Source organism: Bombus vosnesenskii, unplaced genomic scaffold (genome assembly GCF_011952255.1).
Source record: "Bombus vosnesenskii isolate JDL3184/JDL3185 unplaced genomic scaffold, Bvos_JDL3184-5_v1.1 scf7180000013264, whole genome shotgun sequence".
In the NCBI taxonomy this organism is placed as follows: Eukaryota; Metazoa; Arthropoda; class Insecta; order Hymenoptera; family Apidae; genus Bombus; species Bombus vosnesenskii.
In genome coordinates this window covers 7172755-7188755 of record NW_022882924.1, presented here as the reverse complement: position 1 = coordinate 7188755, position 16001 = coordinate 7172755, and the positions used below count along the sequence as shown (strand labels likewise).

At 34.3% G+C, this 16001-nt stretch overlaps 2 protein-coding genes across 8 annotated transcripts in view; both read right to left on the bottom strand.

Moving 5' to 3' along the window:
• Positions 1-197: 197 nt before the first annotated feature.
• On the bottom strand, positions 198-4737 carry LOC117237452 (E3 ubiquitin-protein ligase RNF146). 3 transcript variants are annotated; one of them, XM_033501436.1, is made up of 5 exons: positions 4311-4735; positions 3842-4093; positions 2368-2655; positions 2129-2256; positions 198-368 (listed from the first exon to the last, which is right to left on the bottom strand). In XM_033501436.1, the coding sequence occupies exons 1-5, from the start codon at positions 4390-4392 to the stop codon at positions 306-308; spliced, it is 813 nt and encodes a 270-aa protein (XP_033357327.1). In that variant the 5' UTR covers positions 4393-4735; the 3' UTR covers positions 198-305. The 3 variants fall into 3 exon arrangements, with proteins under 3 accessions (XP_033357327.1, XP_033357329.1, XP_033357322.1); XM_033501438.1 differs by lacking the exon at positions 198-368 and adding an exon at positions 3484-3540 and having other exon boundaries at positions 1797-2256; positions 4311-4737; XM_033501431.1 differs by lacking the exon at positions 198-368 and having other exon boundaries at positions 1797-2256; positions 4311-4736.
• A 1168-nt stretch (positions 4738-5905) lies between these two features.
• The window catches only part of LOC117236451 (titin), a 48588-nt gene continuing 38492 nt past the window's right edge, over positions 5906-16001 (bottom strand). For 2 of the 5 annotated variants that reach the window (XM_033499432.1, XM_033499423.1), the window contains exons 3-14: positions 14922-15318; positions 12804-14306; positions 9588-11506; positions 9104-9315; positions 8510-8774; positions 7963-8184; positions 7740-7889; positions 7518-7625; positions 7255-7407; positions 7049-7165; positions 6869-6970; positions 5912-6636 (exon numbers count right to left, since the gene is read on the bottom strand). In XM_033499432.1, the coding sequence (XP_033355323.1) occupies positions 6508-6636; positions 6869-6970; positions 7049-7165; positions 7255-7407; positions 7518-7625; positions 7740-7889; positions 7963-8184; positions 8510-8774; positions 9104-9315; positions 9588-11506; positions 12804-14306; positions 14922-15318 (5277 nt within the window). In that variant the 3' untranslated portion in view covers positions 5912-6507. Of the gene's footprint in view, positions 6637-6868; positions 6971-7048; positions 7166-7254; positions 7408-7517; positions 7626-7739; positions 7890-7962; positions 8185-8509; positions 8775-9103; positions 9316-9587; positions 11507-12803; positions 14307-14741; positions 14833-14921; positions 15319-16001 lie in introns of those variants that run through there. The other 3 variants (XR_004493858.1, XM_033499442.1, XM_033499451.1) reach the window with 3 other exon arrangements.

Sequence of the window (16001 nt, the reverse complement as noted above, 5' to 3'; positions counted from 1 at the left end):
TTGGTATCATGATACTATACTATATCATAATACTGACATAATAAATATGAAGTGTACGATAGTAAACGATGTTAAAAGATCGATAGAAAATTATATTTTACAAATTTAAATAGGGTATTTAGAATGCATAATATCAGCTAATATTAAAGAATACAGATCTTACTCTTATCTTTTTAAGATCTGTAAAAAAGTTTTCGGTTGTCGCAAAGTCTCGACACAATTTATGTACTTCAGAAGAATGACTTGTTTATATGTATCTGAACATGCTGAAATGCATGTACGCGAAATTACTTATATTAGTCGTTTCAGCAGTTCTGGCAATCTATTCCTCCTGTGACGAGACCGAGTTGCACTGCGACGCAAGCCCACTAGATGTTGATGCGACATTATAACAAAGAAAAGTAGTTAGAAAATTCATTTAATCTTTTATTTTTTAAAAAAGAACGAGTGAAACAGAGTTAAAATATCACGATTTCGGACACTTGCATTACATCATATTTACGGTCCGTCACGAAAATCATAATAAATTATCAATCATTCAAATCAGTGTTAAACAAGAACGGAAATAAACTCTTGAATCACTCGTTACGATTTACAGCTTCAAAGTTATAATTAAGTTCCTGATTATCAAATTATTGTAAGTAGTGGGAGATGCAAATTTTCTCAACTGTTTTTTTAATACTACATACTGCGTTTGAAAATATTAAATTTGAATGAAATCTAATACTAAAATAATTAGTGATTTACATCTATGATGAAAGAGGAACTTAATGTTATATGAAATTTGATGCACAGCAGCATGGTTTTAGCCTAGAAAGAATGAATCTGTCTTATTTTATTTAAAAAGAAGTAAGAATTTGAAGCATAATATTATCAGAAAAGTAGTAATATATTTTGTAATTCGGTAAATATAACAAAAAAATAAAAGAATAAAAGTACAAGAAAGTACCTAACATATGCTCTATTTTTATTTTTATCATGAAAAATCGAAGATTCTTATATAATATATCTAAAATTAATTATTTATTTCATATTATACATATCTTTTTTTTAATTAATAGATTATTATATATTTTTAATTTTCGCTGTTTATAATATTTGTAAAAATATTCAAATAAAAGTTTGCATAATTATTTTAGTATTTATAATTTCCTTTTACATCTAATTTTTAAATACTGGAGGTGTAAAAACTATTCGGTAAAAAATATTTTTATATTACTAGAATCGATAGTATTATCACCATTATAGTAAAATTATCTACAATGCACGAGAAACGCTATGATTTTTTAACAAATGTCTAGTTTATTTTTAACGATAATATTAACAAGTTGAATGAAAATCATGTTATTTTTCGATGTGCATCAATTTAAAAGATTAATATAAGAAATGCTGATAACAAATGCAAAAAAGATGGCAGTGCGCTAATTATATCGAACGTATAAATAAGAAAATATTGCTAAATTTCAGAATATATTAATATTTTATGTGCAAAAACAGTAGATTATTGTTATTTTTTAAGATACAAAAAAATTTTCTTAATTACTCTCAATAACCTAAAGTTACGACATAACATAATTTACAATAATTATGAAAATTACATAAACATGAATTAAGTAGAATCAACATTAAAGTACAGGAACATGGAATGATATTTCTTTCCTGGAGAACATTTTTTAAGGAGATGGTAAAAAGTGTAAAATTACTAATATATGCATTTATAAAGCCTGAACATTCGTAATATGCAAAAGAATATTTAAAATGATCATCCACTGAATATTTAGTTGTGAAAGACTTAATTGTACTTAATTGTTTTGTTTTTAATAAGCATCACAGAGCAATGTACAGATTGCATGTCAGTACATCACATATATAAATGTTCTGCATCTTTGAACATGTACATGAGTTTATTATACTATATTTTTCATTTAATAGGATGCACATTTATTTCAATAAATTAAACTTTTTAAAAATGATCTTCATTTGATGAATAGGAAATATTAGATGTTTGTAGTCATTATAATGTAGGATGAGTGGAAGGTGATTCACTTCCTTCATCTTCCTCTAATTCATCATCTGTATCTGAAGATAAATGTTCTCTCAGAACTAAGGAACGCATTTGTTCTAATACCTGATGTAAAGAGTCTCTTTGTTCCATTCTGTCATTTAGAGGTGTAGCATCACCACTTGCTGTTCCACCAGCTGGTGTTTGTGGTGTATTACTTGGAGGTACTGGAGTATTTGTACCATCTCCGGTGCCTTTAAACAAAAAGTTACATTACCCATATATATAATGCTAATAATCATTACAAAGCTCTCACAAGTACGATTAAAACTTCAACAAACAACTGGTTTTAGTAATTATTATACCCATATCATCACTTGCAGGACTAGCTGGTCTTTCTGCTCCCCTTACTTCTCTAGTGATTTCTTCATCTTGATTAATTAATCTTAAACCTGCTACTCCTTTTTTTGGTACATTATATAAATCACGTTTAATTTTTCTTCGCCTAGAAGGATCATTTCTACGTAATTGGAGCATTGAACCAAAATCAGCAATATAAAGAAATCCTGCGATCAATAATTCACAATTCCGTTTGCCTTGTTTATATGCAGTTTCTAATTCATGACTTGTACGTTGATCATATTGCCACCAACCTGTAAAAATGTAATTCAAAATTACACAAGTTATGTTGTCCATAGAATCAAAATCAGAGTTAGAGTCAGAGTCAGGGTGAGTGTGAGAATCAGAATCAGAATCAGAGTCAGAGTCAGAGTCAGAATCGGAGTCAGTATCGGAATCAGTATCGGAATCAGAATCAGAATCGGAATCCGAATCGGAATCGGAATCAGAATCGGAATCGGAATTGGAATCGGAGTCAGAGTCAGAACTGGAGTCAGTATCGGAATCAGTATCGGAATCAGTATCGGAATCAGTATCGGAATCGGAATCGGAATCGGAATCGGAATCGGAATCAAAATCATAATCATAATCATAATCATAATCATAATCATAATCATAATCAGAATGATTACATAAACGAATGTTGTGTTTCAGCTGGGGAATTTACAAAGAAAAATAACTTGTATTCTGGAATACAGAAGTTTTATTACAAATATACATGGAAACTAAATTGTAATCCTTTTATAACAAAATAATGAAAATCCTTATACTTTTTACATCATACAATATTTTACATGAAAATTTATAACAGGTATATTGTGCATAATACTATAGATAGTTCTATGAATGGTTATATAAGGTATAAATACAATCAAAAACATTTTATGCCAATAATATTTAAAAAGATATAAAAGATGCAATTACAATTTATTTTATTCCTGAAACACCCTTGCAAGGTGCATCTTTTCTATCACGCTTAATATTACGTTTATAATATGGTTGATATTTTCTGTACTGACAATTGTTTTTAAAGTCAATTATATAAAGCATGCCACAAATTAAAATTTCACATTGGGTGCTACCTAGGTTGTAAATAGCTTCCAAATCCTGGCTAGTCCTTGAATCATATTTCCACCAACCTATGAAGGGGTATGATATAAACTCCTCTATACTTCATCACATGTTTTTAACAAATAATGAAGTTATTTACTTTTTACCTTTAATGTTCTAGTAACATTGATTTTATTTGTAATTTGAAGTATATTATCTTAATAATTTACTTCTTTAACTCATGTTTTTATATCTTTGTGCATAACATCTATGACATACATATATGTATATTTGTGTAGATATATTTATATTTAATAAATTATATTTATAAGAATTATCTTATCTGTAGCTAAAAAATAAAATAAATTTGTGTAATAAAAGATACTGTACCATTTCTACCTTCGTAAAACCATTGGTATTCTTCTTCAAAATGTTCTGATTCCTTCCGTGCTTCATCTACTTCTACCAGTTGTGGTCTATTAAGAAAATCAGGAGGAATTTCTTGACGACACATGGGACATCTTTTGCTTTGATTCGCAACACCTTTGACACAGAGGTAACAATATATATGATTGCAAGGTAATCTTGCAGGATATATACATGGTTGAAGGCAGACTGCACATTCTAGGACTGTTGTTGAACCTAAAAAAATTCATTTGTAAATAATGTTATAATAATAAAGACACTTGTTTGAGTAATATATGTGACATTTTCCAATTACGTATAACCGAAATATGATTACTTTAAATCGAACGAAATATTTTTAATGTATTATTATGAAATTAATCAATAATAGCTTATACATGTTAACAGAAGTGATAATGGGTTCAATACTTTCGAAACTATTTCAAGTCTATACCTTCTTTTTCGTCAGCTTCCTTCTCTTTATCGTTAAGTGTGCTACTTGTTTCTTCCTGTGAGTGAAGTTTCGCTTGAGCCATAATTGCAAACAAATCTAATTCTTCATTAAAAGAAATGAAAAACCTTGTGGATAGTAACACACATCATGTCAACGTTAAAAGAATTAACAGATAACGAGTCTACCTTAAGCCATCTTCGTTGTTTATGACAGGTCAGTGGTTCTGAATTATAAAAACAAGTGAATGAATGTTTGAGAACCCCTTACATCCACTGCTTACTTCGCATTACGAAATTCATACATACGTAGATTGTGCATTGTTGTAGCACATAAGGATTAATTTAAATATTAAACTTTTAGTATTTAAAAAGTAGCAAAACAAATCAACAACAGCTTATATATAGCAAACTTTTATTTTTTATTGAGATATAGTCATTATAGATGAATGTTTACTTTTATCTTATTTGTACATATCAGCTTGTATATATATATATATATACATATACATATATATATACATTATATTCGAAACAATTTGTGTATTATAAATATTTTTCAAACATTTATTGATTATTATTTAAATTTGCTACACTGATGTTTCATATGCCTGTTTATGTCACGTGAGAGAAGGTCTGATAAAATTATTTGCCATTTCTAATCTATATCTCAATTTTGAAATTATCGAACATATAATTGTGTAATTTATGATGTAATTGTAACTATATTTGGTGAAGTTGTAGGAGTGCTACTTCCTCTCTGATTTTGATAATTTTTGAATATGTTCAAAAGTGCAACATTTTGAACAACTTGTTCCTATACATATAACTGGCGGTTAGCTTCAGTTTCTAAGATAGTCGCAAAAAAATTTCCACTTCAGTGTATTTTCGTCTATAGTTGTGCGTTTTGGTGACAACGTATACGTCAGAAGAATGGTTTTAAATTTCTTAGTGTTTAACATTTTTTAAATATCATTTGTTATGTTTAGTAAACTTTTTAATTCATGTTTAATTATTGGTAAATGTACAGATCAAACCTAACCTTTCCGATATTGATGACTTTTTAATATGTGATGAAGGTAAACAAAAAACTATCGGTATCATACAGTACCTGTACTTGTACATGTATAAATATATCTATATTGGTAGAAAAAATATTGATTTTTTTTAAAACAAATCTATTTGTATTTATTATTGTTTCTAGCTGACATATGAGTAATGAATGTGGTAAATAAGGAACAATATTGATCATGCTGTAATATACAGCATGCAAATAAGTATATTTGATTTTTATTGAATGACGGATTTAAAATAACAATTATGTGTCTAAAACCAATCTCAATATAAATATACATCTATATACAAAACGTATGGCTTAGGTCTTAAATAAAATTATTGTACAATATACAATTTCAAGTTTGTGTGTTAGACGCCATAAAATACTGTTAATTATTATTTAAGGAATAGTTATATACTATATCTAGTAGATTAATTAATTTATATATAAATCATTACCAAGCTTGATTTTACGGAACATTTGGCAGTTTCTTAGTTCTCGTAAACCATAAGGGTACAAAATATAATAACCCTATTACCTCATTTTTAAAATTATGTACATTATTATCAATTTATTTTCGGGAAAATTAAATGTCTTTATAAAAATACATAGAAATAAAAGCTCGATTCGTACTGCAGTATTTGATGTAATCTGATAAAAAGTACCCAATACTACACCGGTCAGTATCACAGCTACTCTCTGCTCTTTTAGCTTCAATGCAAATGTTAAATAGTCCTACGCGTGGGCAATTACTCATTCGGTATACATGTAGTTGCGGTATCCGGGAGAAGGGAAAAGCAGAACAATTTGTGACGTTATATAATGTTGTACAACGTGTTGGCTACAGCGACGTAGGAAACTTAAGTTTCTGCAACGTACTGTAACCGAACGCAAAATAGTCTGCGCACGGCAAGAGTTAGATTTTCATATTACTCATTGATACATACCACCAATGAGCAGAGGAAATCTTTTGGTCCAACACATATATTCTCCTTGATAAATCACTGCTAATTCATCTGGAGATCATACGTCATTTTAATCGATTGCACGAACTTATTCGTGCGTGTTTAGGAATCACAATCACCTTTAAATAATACCTGTAAATTTAGATTCTACTTTTATATTTAATTGTGTCGTTTCTTCATCAATTTCTCGCGACACCGCATATCATGATATTTGGCAGCGCTCCACGACGTTTACGCCATGCACCAAGAGATTGTGCGTGTGTTTGTAACGTCCTACACCACCTCTTTGTTCTGGCGCCATCTTCGGCCTGCAATATAATATTTGTTGTAAATGAAACAACGATTATTGAGAAAATATAATATATAAAAATTCTATCTTTATCTTTTATAAATAATAAAACACAATAGCGAAACTCGATTTCATTAAATATGTTAGTTTTACAGACATTAGAATAAAAATTATGTAAATTTTTATAATGTAAAACATAATGTAAATTACATTATAATATCGCATCGTATTTTATGTAATAAAAGTATTACCTTAAATATAAAAGTTTCCTTTGATGATAATTCTTGAATTTCGAAATAATCTTCAAGGTCTGTTTCACAACATACTATACACTTATCCAGATACAACGGTTCCTAAAATAAATGAAATTTCACATAATAAGAAAGAGCTCAATTGCGTACATCTGATTTAAAGTCGTGAAAATAACTTACGCGCAATAATGAATAACGTCCAAGTTTTTCTTTAACTAGCAATAATGTAGCTTCCTTGATACCAATGTGTCTTGGAAAGAGAGAATCGTCGTTAAATTCAAGGTCCTCTGCATTTGGCTGTAGAAAAATTTGTATAATGTGTAAACAAGCGTCAATTATAAATATAGAATATCGTTAAATATAATTGTAAACGGCATGATTTATACCTTGCCATTAGTAACCAACATGGCAGTTACAGGAGCAAGCTTGACAGTACGCCCGCGTCTCCAATTGTTATCTGTTGGCTGAGCAACTAAAAGACGTCCTTCTAATACGAATTTTGCTTCTTCATGAGCCCATTCTAATACTTCTACGGCCATCTATTATTTATTTGTTGTATTAATTTACATTTAACTCAAATATATTTAAAGTTAATTATACAGTTAAATAATGCATTCGTATATTTTAAAATAAATTATTTCTACATTACCTTCCTTAATTTTATATTCACCATATCCTGTTCACCAATAGGTCGTCTACCATTCTGAATAATTGAAATTCTTCTCCAAAGCTTTGTCGAAGTTACATCCTTTGCTTCCTGTTATTACATTATTAAATTTGTCCATTGTGCATGTAATATTTACATATTTACATTAAAATATTGATATTAATTTTATTCGAAATTTATAATACAGATTAATGATATACTTACAGCATTCATATGTTCCAAATGTAACTCTATGGTAGCTTGAGCTTGTTTTAGACTTTCTTTTGCTTCTTGTATGTCTGGTCGTACAGAAGGTGTAGCTTTCAGTAATCGAGCCAACAGGAGAGGATATTTTGTTACTCTTTGAACGGGAACCTAGAAGAAAAGAATTATTTTTTATATAAAGTCTTGCATTTGAAAAGATGTCATAACTCCGCTTTTCCCTTACCATTAGGAAGGAATTCAAATTCATTCTACGTAAAACAGTGTTTTCCATTTGTGAAACCTTTAGAAAAATTCGCAGTAGTTCTTTTTCCTTCTCTAAATTCTGTAATAATAAGCTTGCGCTTCCTTGACGGGTACAATAGCTTTCAAATGCATGTAACATCCGCTCAGATTCCAGGAAGATTTTTCCTACATCTACTGTTAGAAGATCTTCATCCCCGGATTCCTATAAATTATTTAGAAATTATTATCCTTATTTGTATACAACCTTATTTCTTAAAATCAATCAGAATGTTAGATTAAAACGTTCATCCATCGATAATAAAATGAAAAATCTATTTGATACGCTTCTATTCAAATGTGCATTATTTTTATTTATAAAATTATATGTTGCAGAAATATCACAGGGGAAATTTAAATTAAATTACTTTAAAAAATTATTTTCAACTTTATTCGGTATACAGTATGGTCACAAATAATGTGTAATAAATGTAACAAGAGTTGATGAACGTACAAGTAATAGAAATGGTATTGAAGGGCTATCTATTTACCTGAGCAAATTCCACGGCATCTTTTAATTTTTCTGCGAGTACAAGGTTGTGTTCGAGAAGTTCTTCTACGTTGAGGAAAATCGCTGCAAGCTGCTCGGATGTGAGAAGCCCAGCCCTTAGCATAGGTCTGTGAAATTCTTCGAGAATAATTTGTAGATCTCTTCCGTACTTTTGTTCAGTCTCTACAATCTCTGTAATGATTTCTTTGCGCTCTATTCTCTTTTTAGAGCATTTTCTACACACGAAAGGGGCGTACACTACACCACTAAACAAACATAATAACAGTTATTAAAATCCTTACTACATTAAAAATTAAATTACAAATTCATATAATTAAAAGTAGTAGTAGTAGTAGTAGTAGTAGTAGTAGTAGTAGTAGTAGTATTTATTACTTAATAATAATAGTACTTTAACAAAATATTAACAGATATATTTTTACAAATTAGGAAAGATTGTAATACTAAAACATTGAAAATATATGTATATATTCATACGATTACTTCATATTCTAACAGAATACAAATTGTAATTGTATTTATTTCCTCTCAGGTATTCTTTTGTTAATTTGTACACAAATATTATATCATCACTTACCTGTCTGTTATTAAAGGATCCAAACGTTGTTCGCAGTCCTCGCAGTGCTTTGAATCACCGGAAATCACTTGTGGGATTCCACTGAGGAGACTTCCTGGTCCCGAAGAGACATTTCCTGCCCTCCAACGTCTTGGCACGCCCCGAGTGCTGCTGGCTTGACTGCTTTCTGATCCCACTCCGCTATCAGTTCTTTCTATATCTACGGCTCTTACCTTTAAAAATTGTAATTCACATCACGACTTTTATCTGAACTATCATTACATGTATTACACGCGATGTTATCTTATTTACGTGTGTGTAATAAACTTTTAATTGGAGAAACAATAAATAGACGATTATCGCGAGAAAAATACAAGTTGGTTTATATTAACGCAAAACTATGGCATCAAGAATATATTGATTTCTGATTTCGAAGCATTATAATGTAATATCATACAAGAAAAAACAAATAGAAAAAAAATATAAAACTCTGATGAAAACATACTTTTGATGTTTCCGATGAGCTGGTCAATATAATATTGCATTCCTCACTGCTATCGGAAACGTTGGATATCTGTGAACTCTTCGAACTAAGATCGCCGAGGCTGGTCTCTTTTTGCTCATACAGCGCTTCAAGATCTCCCTCCGTATCTTCTTCGTCTTCATCGTCGTCGTCATCTTCCTCTTCGATGGATGTTGCTTGATCCTTCGAGTCCATAAGGTAATTAAGCAATTCGAATTTACTTGAGATATTCTCTTCTTCTGGCGACGTAGACATTTTCTTGAAGAAGTCCTCGGGACTCTTCGACAAATAAGTTTCAGCAACATCCTCGGATTTTTTGAAAACATTGTCCGTCAAGTAGGATCCAAGGAACTGATCCGAATTACTTTTTCTATAGTAATCGATGTCACCGAAATATATTCTGTCTTTTATGTAATCCTCCGTGGGTGGCGGACTCAGTGGCAGAGGCGGAGGTTCGTCGGGAATCTCCTCGTAAATGGGCTCCTTGATTACCTCATAGGGATTCTCCTCAAGGAAGAGATTCGTTGAAATGAAATCGCCATCCGAATTTAAGCTGGATGTTCTCGAGTAATTCGCCTCGAGAGTCGACTCGGAACTCTCGTACTCCTTGCTCTTCAGCAAACTTTGCTTCAGTATTTTCAAAATAGCTTCGCCGCTGTCTTCGTCGAGGATCTCTCCATTTTTTCTTGCCTTCCTTAGGGAATCCTCGAGCAGTTTCGAGATCAGTGCTTCTTTCGACAGTCCCAAAAGTTTCGACGAATTTTCCGTATCTTTTTGCTGTGTTGTTTGTTCCGTTCGTGTCGCTCGTTCGTTCGTTATGTAAAACTTACCACTCTTCTCCGTGGTAGAAGTTTTACTTTCGATATTTGATCTCATTTGCTTCTCAGAGTCCCTTGACGTTTCTAGGACACTTGACGCTATTCTATTCTCGGACGAGGTTTCGTTGTTTCTTCGAGAATATTCGGTCTGTTCGATAGATTCCGATTCAGTCGCATTTAACGATTTTGATTTTATATCTTCTTTGTCGTTTTCTTTGACAGATTCGACCACGATGTTTGACTTGTAGTTGTCTAAGATCACAAGCGTTCGATTTTCGCTAGAACTCTTTATTCGCGGCAAATTTTCCGAGTTTACCGAGATCACCGTGGGATTGTAAACGCTGTCTTCTCCACCGACGCTGATGGTCACTTTGTTGTCCGGCGATGTTTCAGCGGTAGGGGTTGTGTCACCGTTGATTAAAATCGACGTTCTTCTCGACCCATTAGTACCTGGGCCTATCTGCAATCGATGTATAAGAGGCGAAGCTCGGGGACTGACTGTAATTTTATACACGTTGTTTTCCATGGTCGGTGATCCGATCTCGATTTTCGACGATCCGTACGAATTCGATGTGCTCCAAGTGGTCTTCAACAGTGGACTGCTTCGTTCTGATTCGGTATTATTCACGATTTTCAGTTTCGCATCAGAATCGCTGATTTTGTAACGATGTTTCTGTTTTCCAGGCGGAGGAGACCAACTTGTTGGCCTCATTCCTCGGAAATGATCGCCGTTCCCATCAAAATTCCTTTGAATTTCTATCGAAGGTTCCATCTCTGGCTTAATTATACTTTCAGTAGGAACTTCTTCGATTTCTTTTGCGTTTGATAATTCCGATTGACATTCTATTTTAATCGAATCAGTCTCTTCCTTCAAGTCCGAATCTTTTATCGTCGTTGTCGTAGATTCGATTGAATCTTTATGTCGAATCGTTTGCTCGTTTGAACCTGGCGACGATTCTTTCACTCTTCTACACAGGCTGAGGCGCATGGTATCCATAAAAAGCACATCGCCAGCTGATACCTCTGGTCTGTTAAACGATCGTTCGCTTTGGCTGCGTGATAAAGATGATTTTTTGGAGTTTTCTGTAAATTAGTGACAAGTATTATTAGATCTGCCACTAAAACGTATAAGACACGGAAGCAATCGTAAAATTTGTCTGGTATATTTTGTTGAAATTGTTATCAAAGTATTTACATATTTACGATACAGAATCTAGCGTGAAATTATATATATAAAAGAACAAAATGCGTATCGTTAGGAGGACAGCAAGCTTGTTCTTGATAATAATTTAAGTCATGGAAAATGAACAGATTTATCTTTTGGTAAACAAATACGGCTGTATTGCGAGGTCTAATCACATGCAAGTGTGAAGTCGTGAATAGTTATGAAAAGAAGAGAAAACGCGTGAGATCTCTAAAATGCATAATTACACGCTCGCGATACCCAGAGAAAGGAGAATTATTCCGTAAATTGTCTGAAGATTTATGACTATAAGTCGGGGAAATTCTTTAAGAAATTATTATTGTTAACGGATATCATGCTGCGAATTATTTTCAATAATCGAATATTATTTCAGAAAGTGTCCACAATGGCAAATAATAGAAATCCATAACTTGCAGATAGGATTACAAATATTTTTAATTTTCGTTTTAATTCACGTTTACATTTTATTCTATCTAAATAGTATTTTCATTTTATTTGCCCTCTTCTCGAATATGATATTTTAGAGGATAAACATTAAAGAAACGAGGATTACGACTAAGACGATATTTTATACTAAATATTGTTTTGCAAGGAAGCGACTAAAACGATAAATCAGTGAAACTATAGAGGAAGGGAATAATTGGTGTTTGTGCGAAAAGAAGCGATTCTGGAAGCTTCCAATTGAGAAAACGAAGGCCATTTGAACATACGATGACTAATGGACATGTAATAATGTACATTTTGTAAACTAAGAATTCTCATGCACTCTGCTGGTGACACGATAAACTCTGATATCTATAAAATAAATCTAGATATTGCGTTGCACGTAAGATAGGCAACCTTGATTCTAGTCTGACATCGATTCGATCTAAACCGTACGTTTATTACGTATGACCATTTAGTTAAGATTAAATATTACATCTATAGGAAAATTTAATCTTTTTTCTTGTTTCCAGGCTTGTGTTACGATATGTTAATTTTTTTCTTTAAGCGGTATATTTATCTTTTTCACGGTGTAACGATCCTCGTTATGGTCCATATTTTTCATCTTATTTATTTTTTTTATACACAAAACCGTGATAAAAATAACTAGGAAAAACGGCAGAATTTTTCGCAAGATCTAGTGAAAAAGGTACATTCAATGAACATAATACAAAGAATAATCGAAATTCTTACCCTCAGACTTCAATATCAGGTCCTTTTCGTCTACGGCGATGCTTGGAATACGATCCTTGCATTCCTCGATCTTGATCTGCGATTCGGTGTCCTTCTTCATTCTGATCTCGTTCGTCTCCTCTATCCTTTTCCTTTCTTCGTTCTCTTCCTTCGCGTTCTCGCGTCTCGACGAATGAACAGTTTGATCAGTGAAGTTTCGTGGAACGATATCTTCGCTCCGCCGTTGTACCTCAACGTTCTCTTTTTTCTTCGAGGCAACACGTTCCGCATCGCAAGAGGATACGAACTTATCTACCTTAATTCCTTCAACAGGGTTAATAGGATTTTGGCACACATGCTGCGAGATTCTAGGTTCCTTCGGTCGAACTCTATCCACCTTTGGATCCTTGATATTCGGAATGGTGATGAAATTATACTTTTCTCTCTGCTCGTGCGATGATACAGTTACTGGCTCCTCCTCCTCTTCTTCTTCTTCCTCTTCCTCTTCCTCTTCCTCACCCTCCTCCGACTCGTCATTATTCGGTTGCTCCCTGGGTGAGCCGCAGCTCGCGATCCTGCCGATTCTGCTCCAGGATAGTCGCGTTACTTCGGACGGTTTTTCGGGCGCGAATATAACATTGTCGACGTTGAACAGGACGTTCTTCCTACGTGTCTCGAGCACCTTCCCCCGCTTCAGAATACTCTTCAGCGTTTGTTTGGCTTCCTTCAACCTTCTCGGTGGTCGCTTCGGTGAAACCTTTGGTATGGGAATCCTCGTGACCGGTGCAACTTCCTCGTCGTCTGAGATTTCTCGTGGCTCGTTGAACACCCTTATTCTCTGGCCACCGATCGCGGCGACCGCGCTTCTGTTCGGTATCCTCTCGATCGATTTCACTTTCGAGGGATCGAACAGGCTGGAAAGCGGCCTCGCGTCATCCTGCTCGAGGGCGTTGTCCGACAGGTCGTCGCTCAGATCGTCCTCGTCCTTTTGTTTCTTCAACAACAAATAGGGATTTACGTCGCACACGAGGATGCTCTTTCTTGAATCACAGGCGCTCGACGGCCTCTCTTTCCAGTCATCTTGATGGTTGCTTTTCGTCTGACTGGTTTCCGGTGTTTTCACCACAGAGCAATCCGACCAATCGTTCTTCGCGCTTTTCACCTTTTTCGGAATTCGAAGCAGCCTGACAGCGGTCGTCGAGATCGATTGATTTCGCGAATCCGCCAGCAGTGGCGATTCCTCCAGCCATTCGTCCGTGGACACGCCAATGAAGTTCGCACGTTGCTTGCGTCCTGTGTCCTCGTAGCTCGCGCTCGCCTCTTTGTCGAACCATTCGGATTTCGAGGAAGTACCTTCGATCGAGCCCTTTCGCTCTTTCGTGTTCCGCGCCATACTTTGGCTCCGAGAATCGCGTTGAGACAACGGTCGGTGCGGCGAAATACTGCGTGCCCGCGTCCTCGGCTCCACTAGTCGATTCCGACGCATCAGGTCGTACGGATCGTCTATCGATGACCTCAGCACTCCTGCCGATTTTCAATTGCGTTCACTAACGATAAACGTGTGATATCGGAACGGTCTTGCGTTTGTAATTTGTGGAATTCTAACGTGTGATATTTAATCGCGATGGAAATTCTTTGAATGTAGTAAATGAATAGTTTTAAACGTAGTCGCGTGAGATATTTTGCTTTTCTTCCTCTTTTTTTTTTTACACGATATAATAATGGAAGAATGACAGAAAGAAGGAACATTACTAAATCTCTATTATAATTAAATATATCTATAAAAAAAAAAATGAAAAAAAATACCTACAGATAAATATACAAATTTAACTAAATTGTGTAACTTCGTGTCGTTGCACGAAGTAAAGGTACACTTTGAATCGTTCGGATCTTCGCTCAAGTATGTCACGCGAGAAATTTCATTAACAAACTTAGCAACTCACTAATGCAGCCACTTACCACGCATTAGCAAACGTTAACCGATCTAAGCGGCGCGTATAGGTACGCGTTAATTACAAAACGTATCTCTCCCTTTAGCTGCTCACGTTTCCTTCGTGGCATGAGCAAAACACGAAAGATAAAGAACAATCGGTAATCGATACTGTAACCGCTAAATTCTTCGTCGATAGAGAGACTTACCGGCGAGGCTGGGCCTCGACCTCGAGGAAACCGGTGGTAGCCGACATGTTCCTCCTAAAGGTACACCAGCCAATCGGTGACCACCGCACTTGCGGCAATTGCCGAATTTCCGGGTGGTTCCACTGAGAAATTCCGGACAGGAACATACTACCAATACTGGTGCTCCCGGTGGCGGCGGAGGCGGTGGTGTCATGAAGCCTCGTGGCTCGTGTCCAGGTCTCGAAGACCGAACCGTACCATAGAGCCATGGATCCCCGTAGATCATTTGACGCGATATTCCGCTGCCGCCGCTTATCGTTCCCCACACTTTGCCAGGATCATCGGTGCTTTGATTCTGTCGCGACAGACCCAGTCTCACACTCCACGATTTCTTCCCTTTGCTCAGCGTGTCGTAATTCTGAAACGAATTGATAGTCGTAGATCGTTAGTTGGAAGTTAGCATTTAGAGGCTTTTTAACTGTACGAATCTTCTTGCGTTTGAATTTGAGTGAAAATACGATTGTAAGTGGGAGCAGGCTTGGGAAAATTTTGTATGAAATATAGAAAGAAATATATGTTTAATAAGAGAAATGCGTAAAGGGAAATTGTTCGTGGTATCGATGTCTAACATTACTAGCGTCTAAAGCTGTAATAAATTCTTGGAGCGATTATTGTTTTCTCTTCCGTAGTTGCGGTAAAAGTGATTGATGCGCCTTAAAGTATAATGTAACTTGCATTTTCTATGGAATTCCGTGATATTAAAGTAACGGTGATTATCTGAGAATTTTGTTAAAATTATTAAAGCTATGTAATTATTTAACATCAATATCCATTTGTTACATATAGGTACTTATTTTATAAGATAGATACTCATTTCTTATGTCTATATGATAGTTTTTATCGTATAATTTAATTTTTTTTCGAATTTCTGCTTTTTGGCACTCGATAGATTTAAACGTCCTATATTTGTACCGTGATAGAACGTTAAACTACTTGTCCATAGATTAACTTTTAACGGACTTAATTCTTCGGTCGCCAGTCAATTTGTATCTATCCATCGACTTTTCCTTCAGGGCATCGTTTCAAAGCAGCAAAGCTTTG

Excerpts from the sequence above, each read along its gene's own strand:
- LOC117237452 (XM_033501438.1), bottom strand. The coding sequence starts at position 4,392 with ATGGCTCAAGCGAAACTTCACTCACAGGAAGAAACAAGTAGCACACTT. Across the intron at positions 4,094-4,310 it reads GGAAGCTGACGAAAAAGAAG|GTTCAACAACAGTCCTAGAA; the intron begins GTATAGACTTGA and ends GAATTTTTTTAG. Across the intron at positions 3,541-3,841 it reads GTTTTACGAAGGTAGAAATG|GTTGGTGGAAATATGATTCA; the intron begins GTACAGTATCTT and ends ACCCCTTCATAG.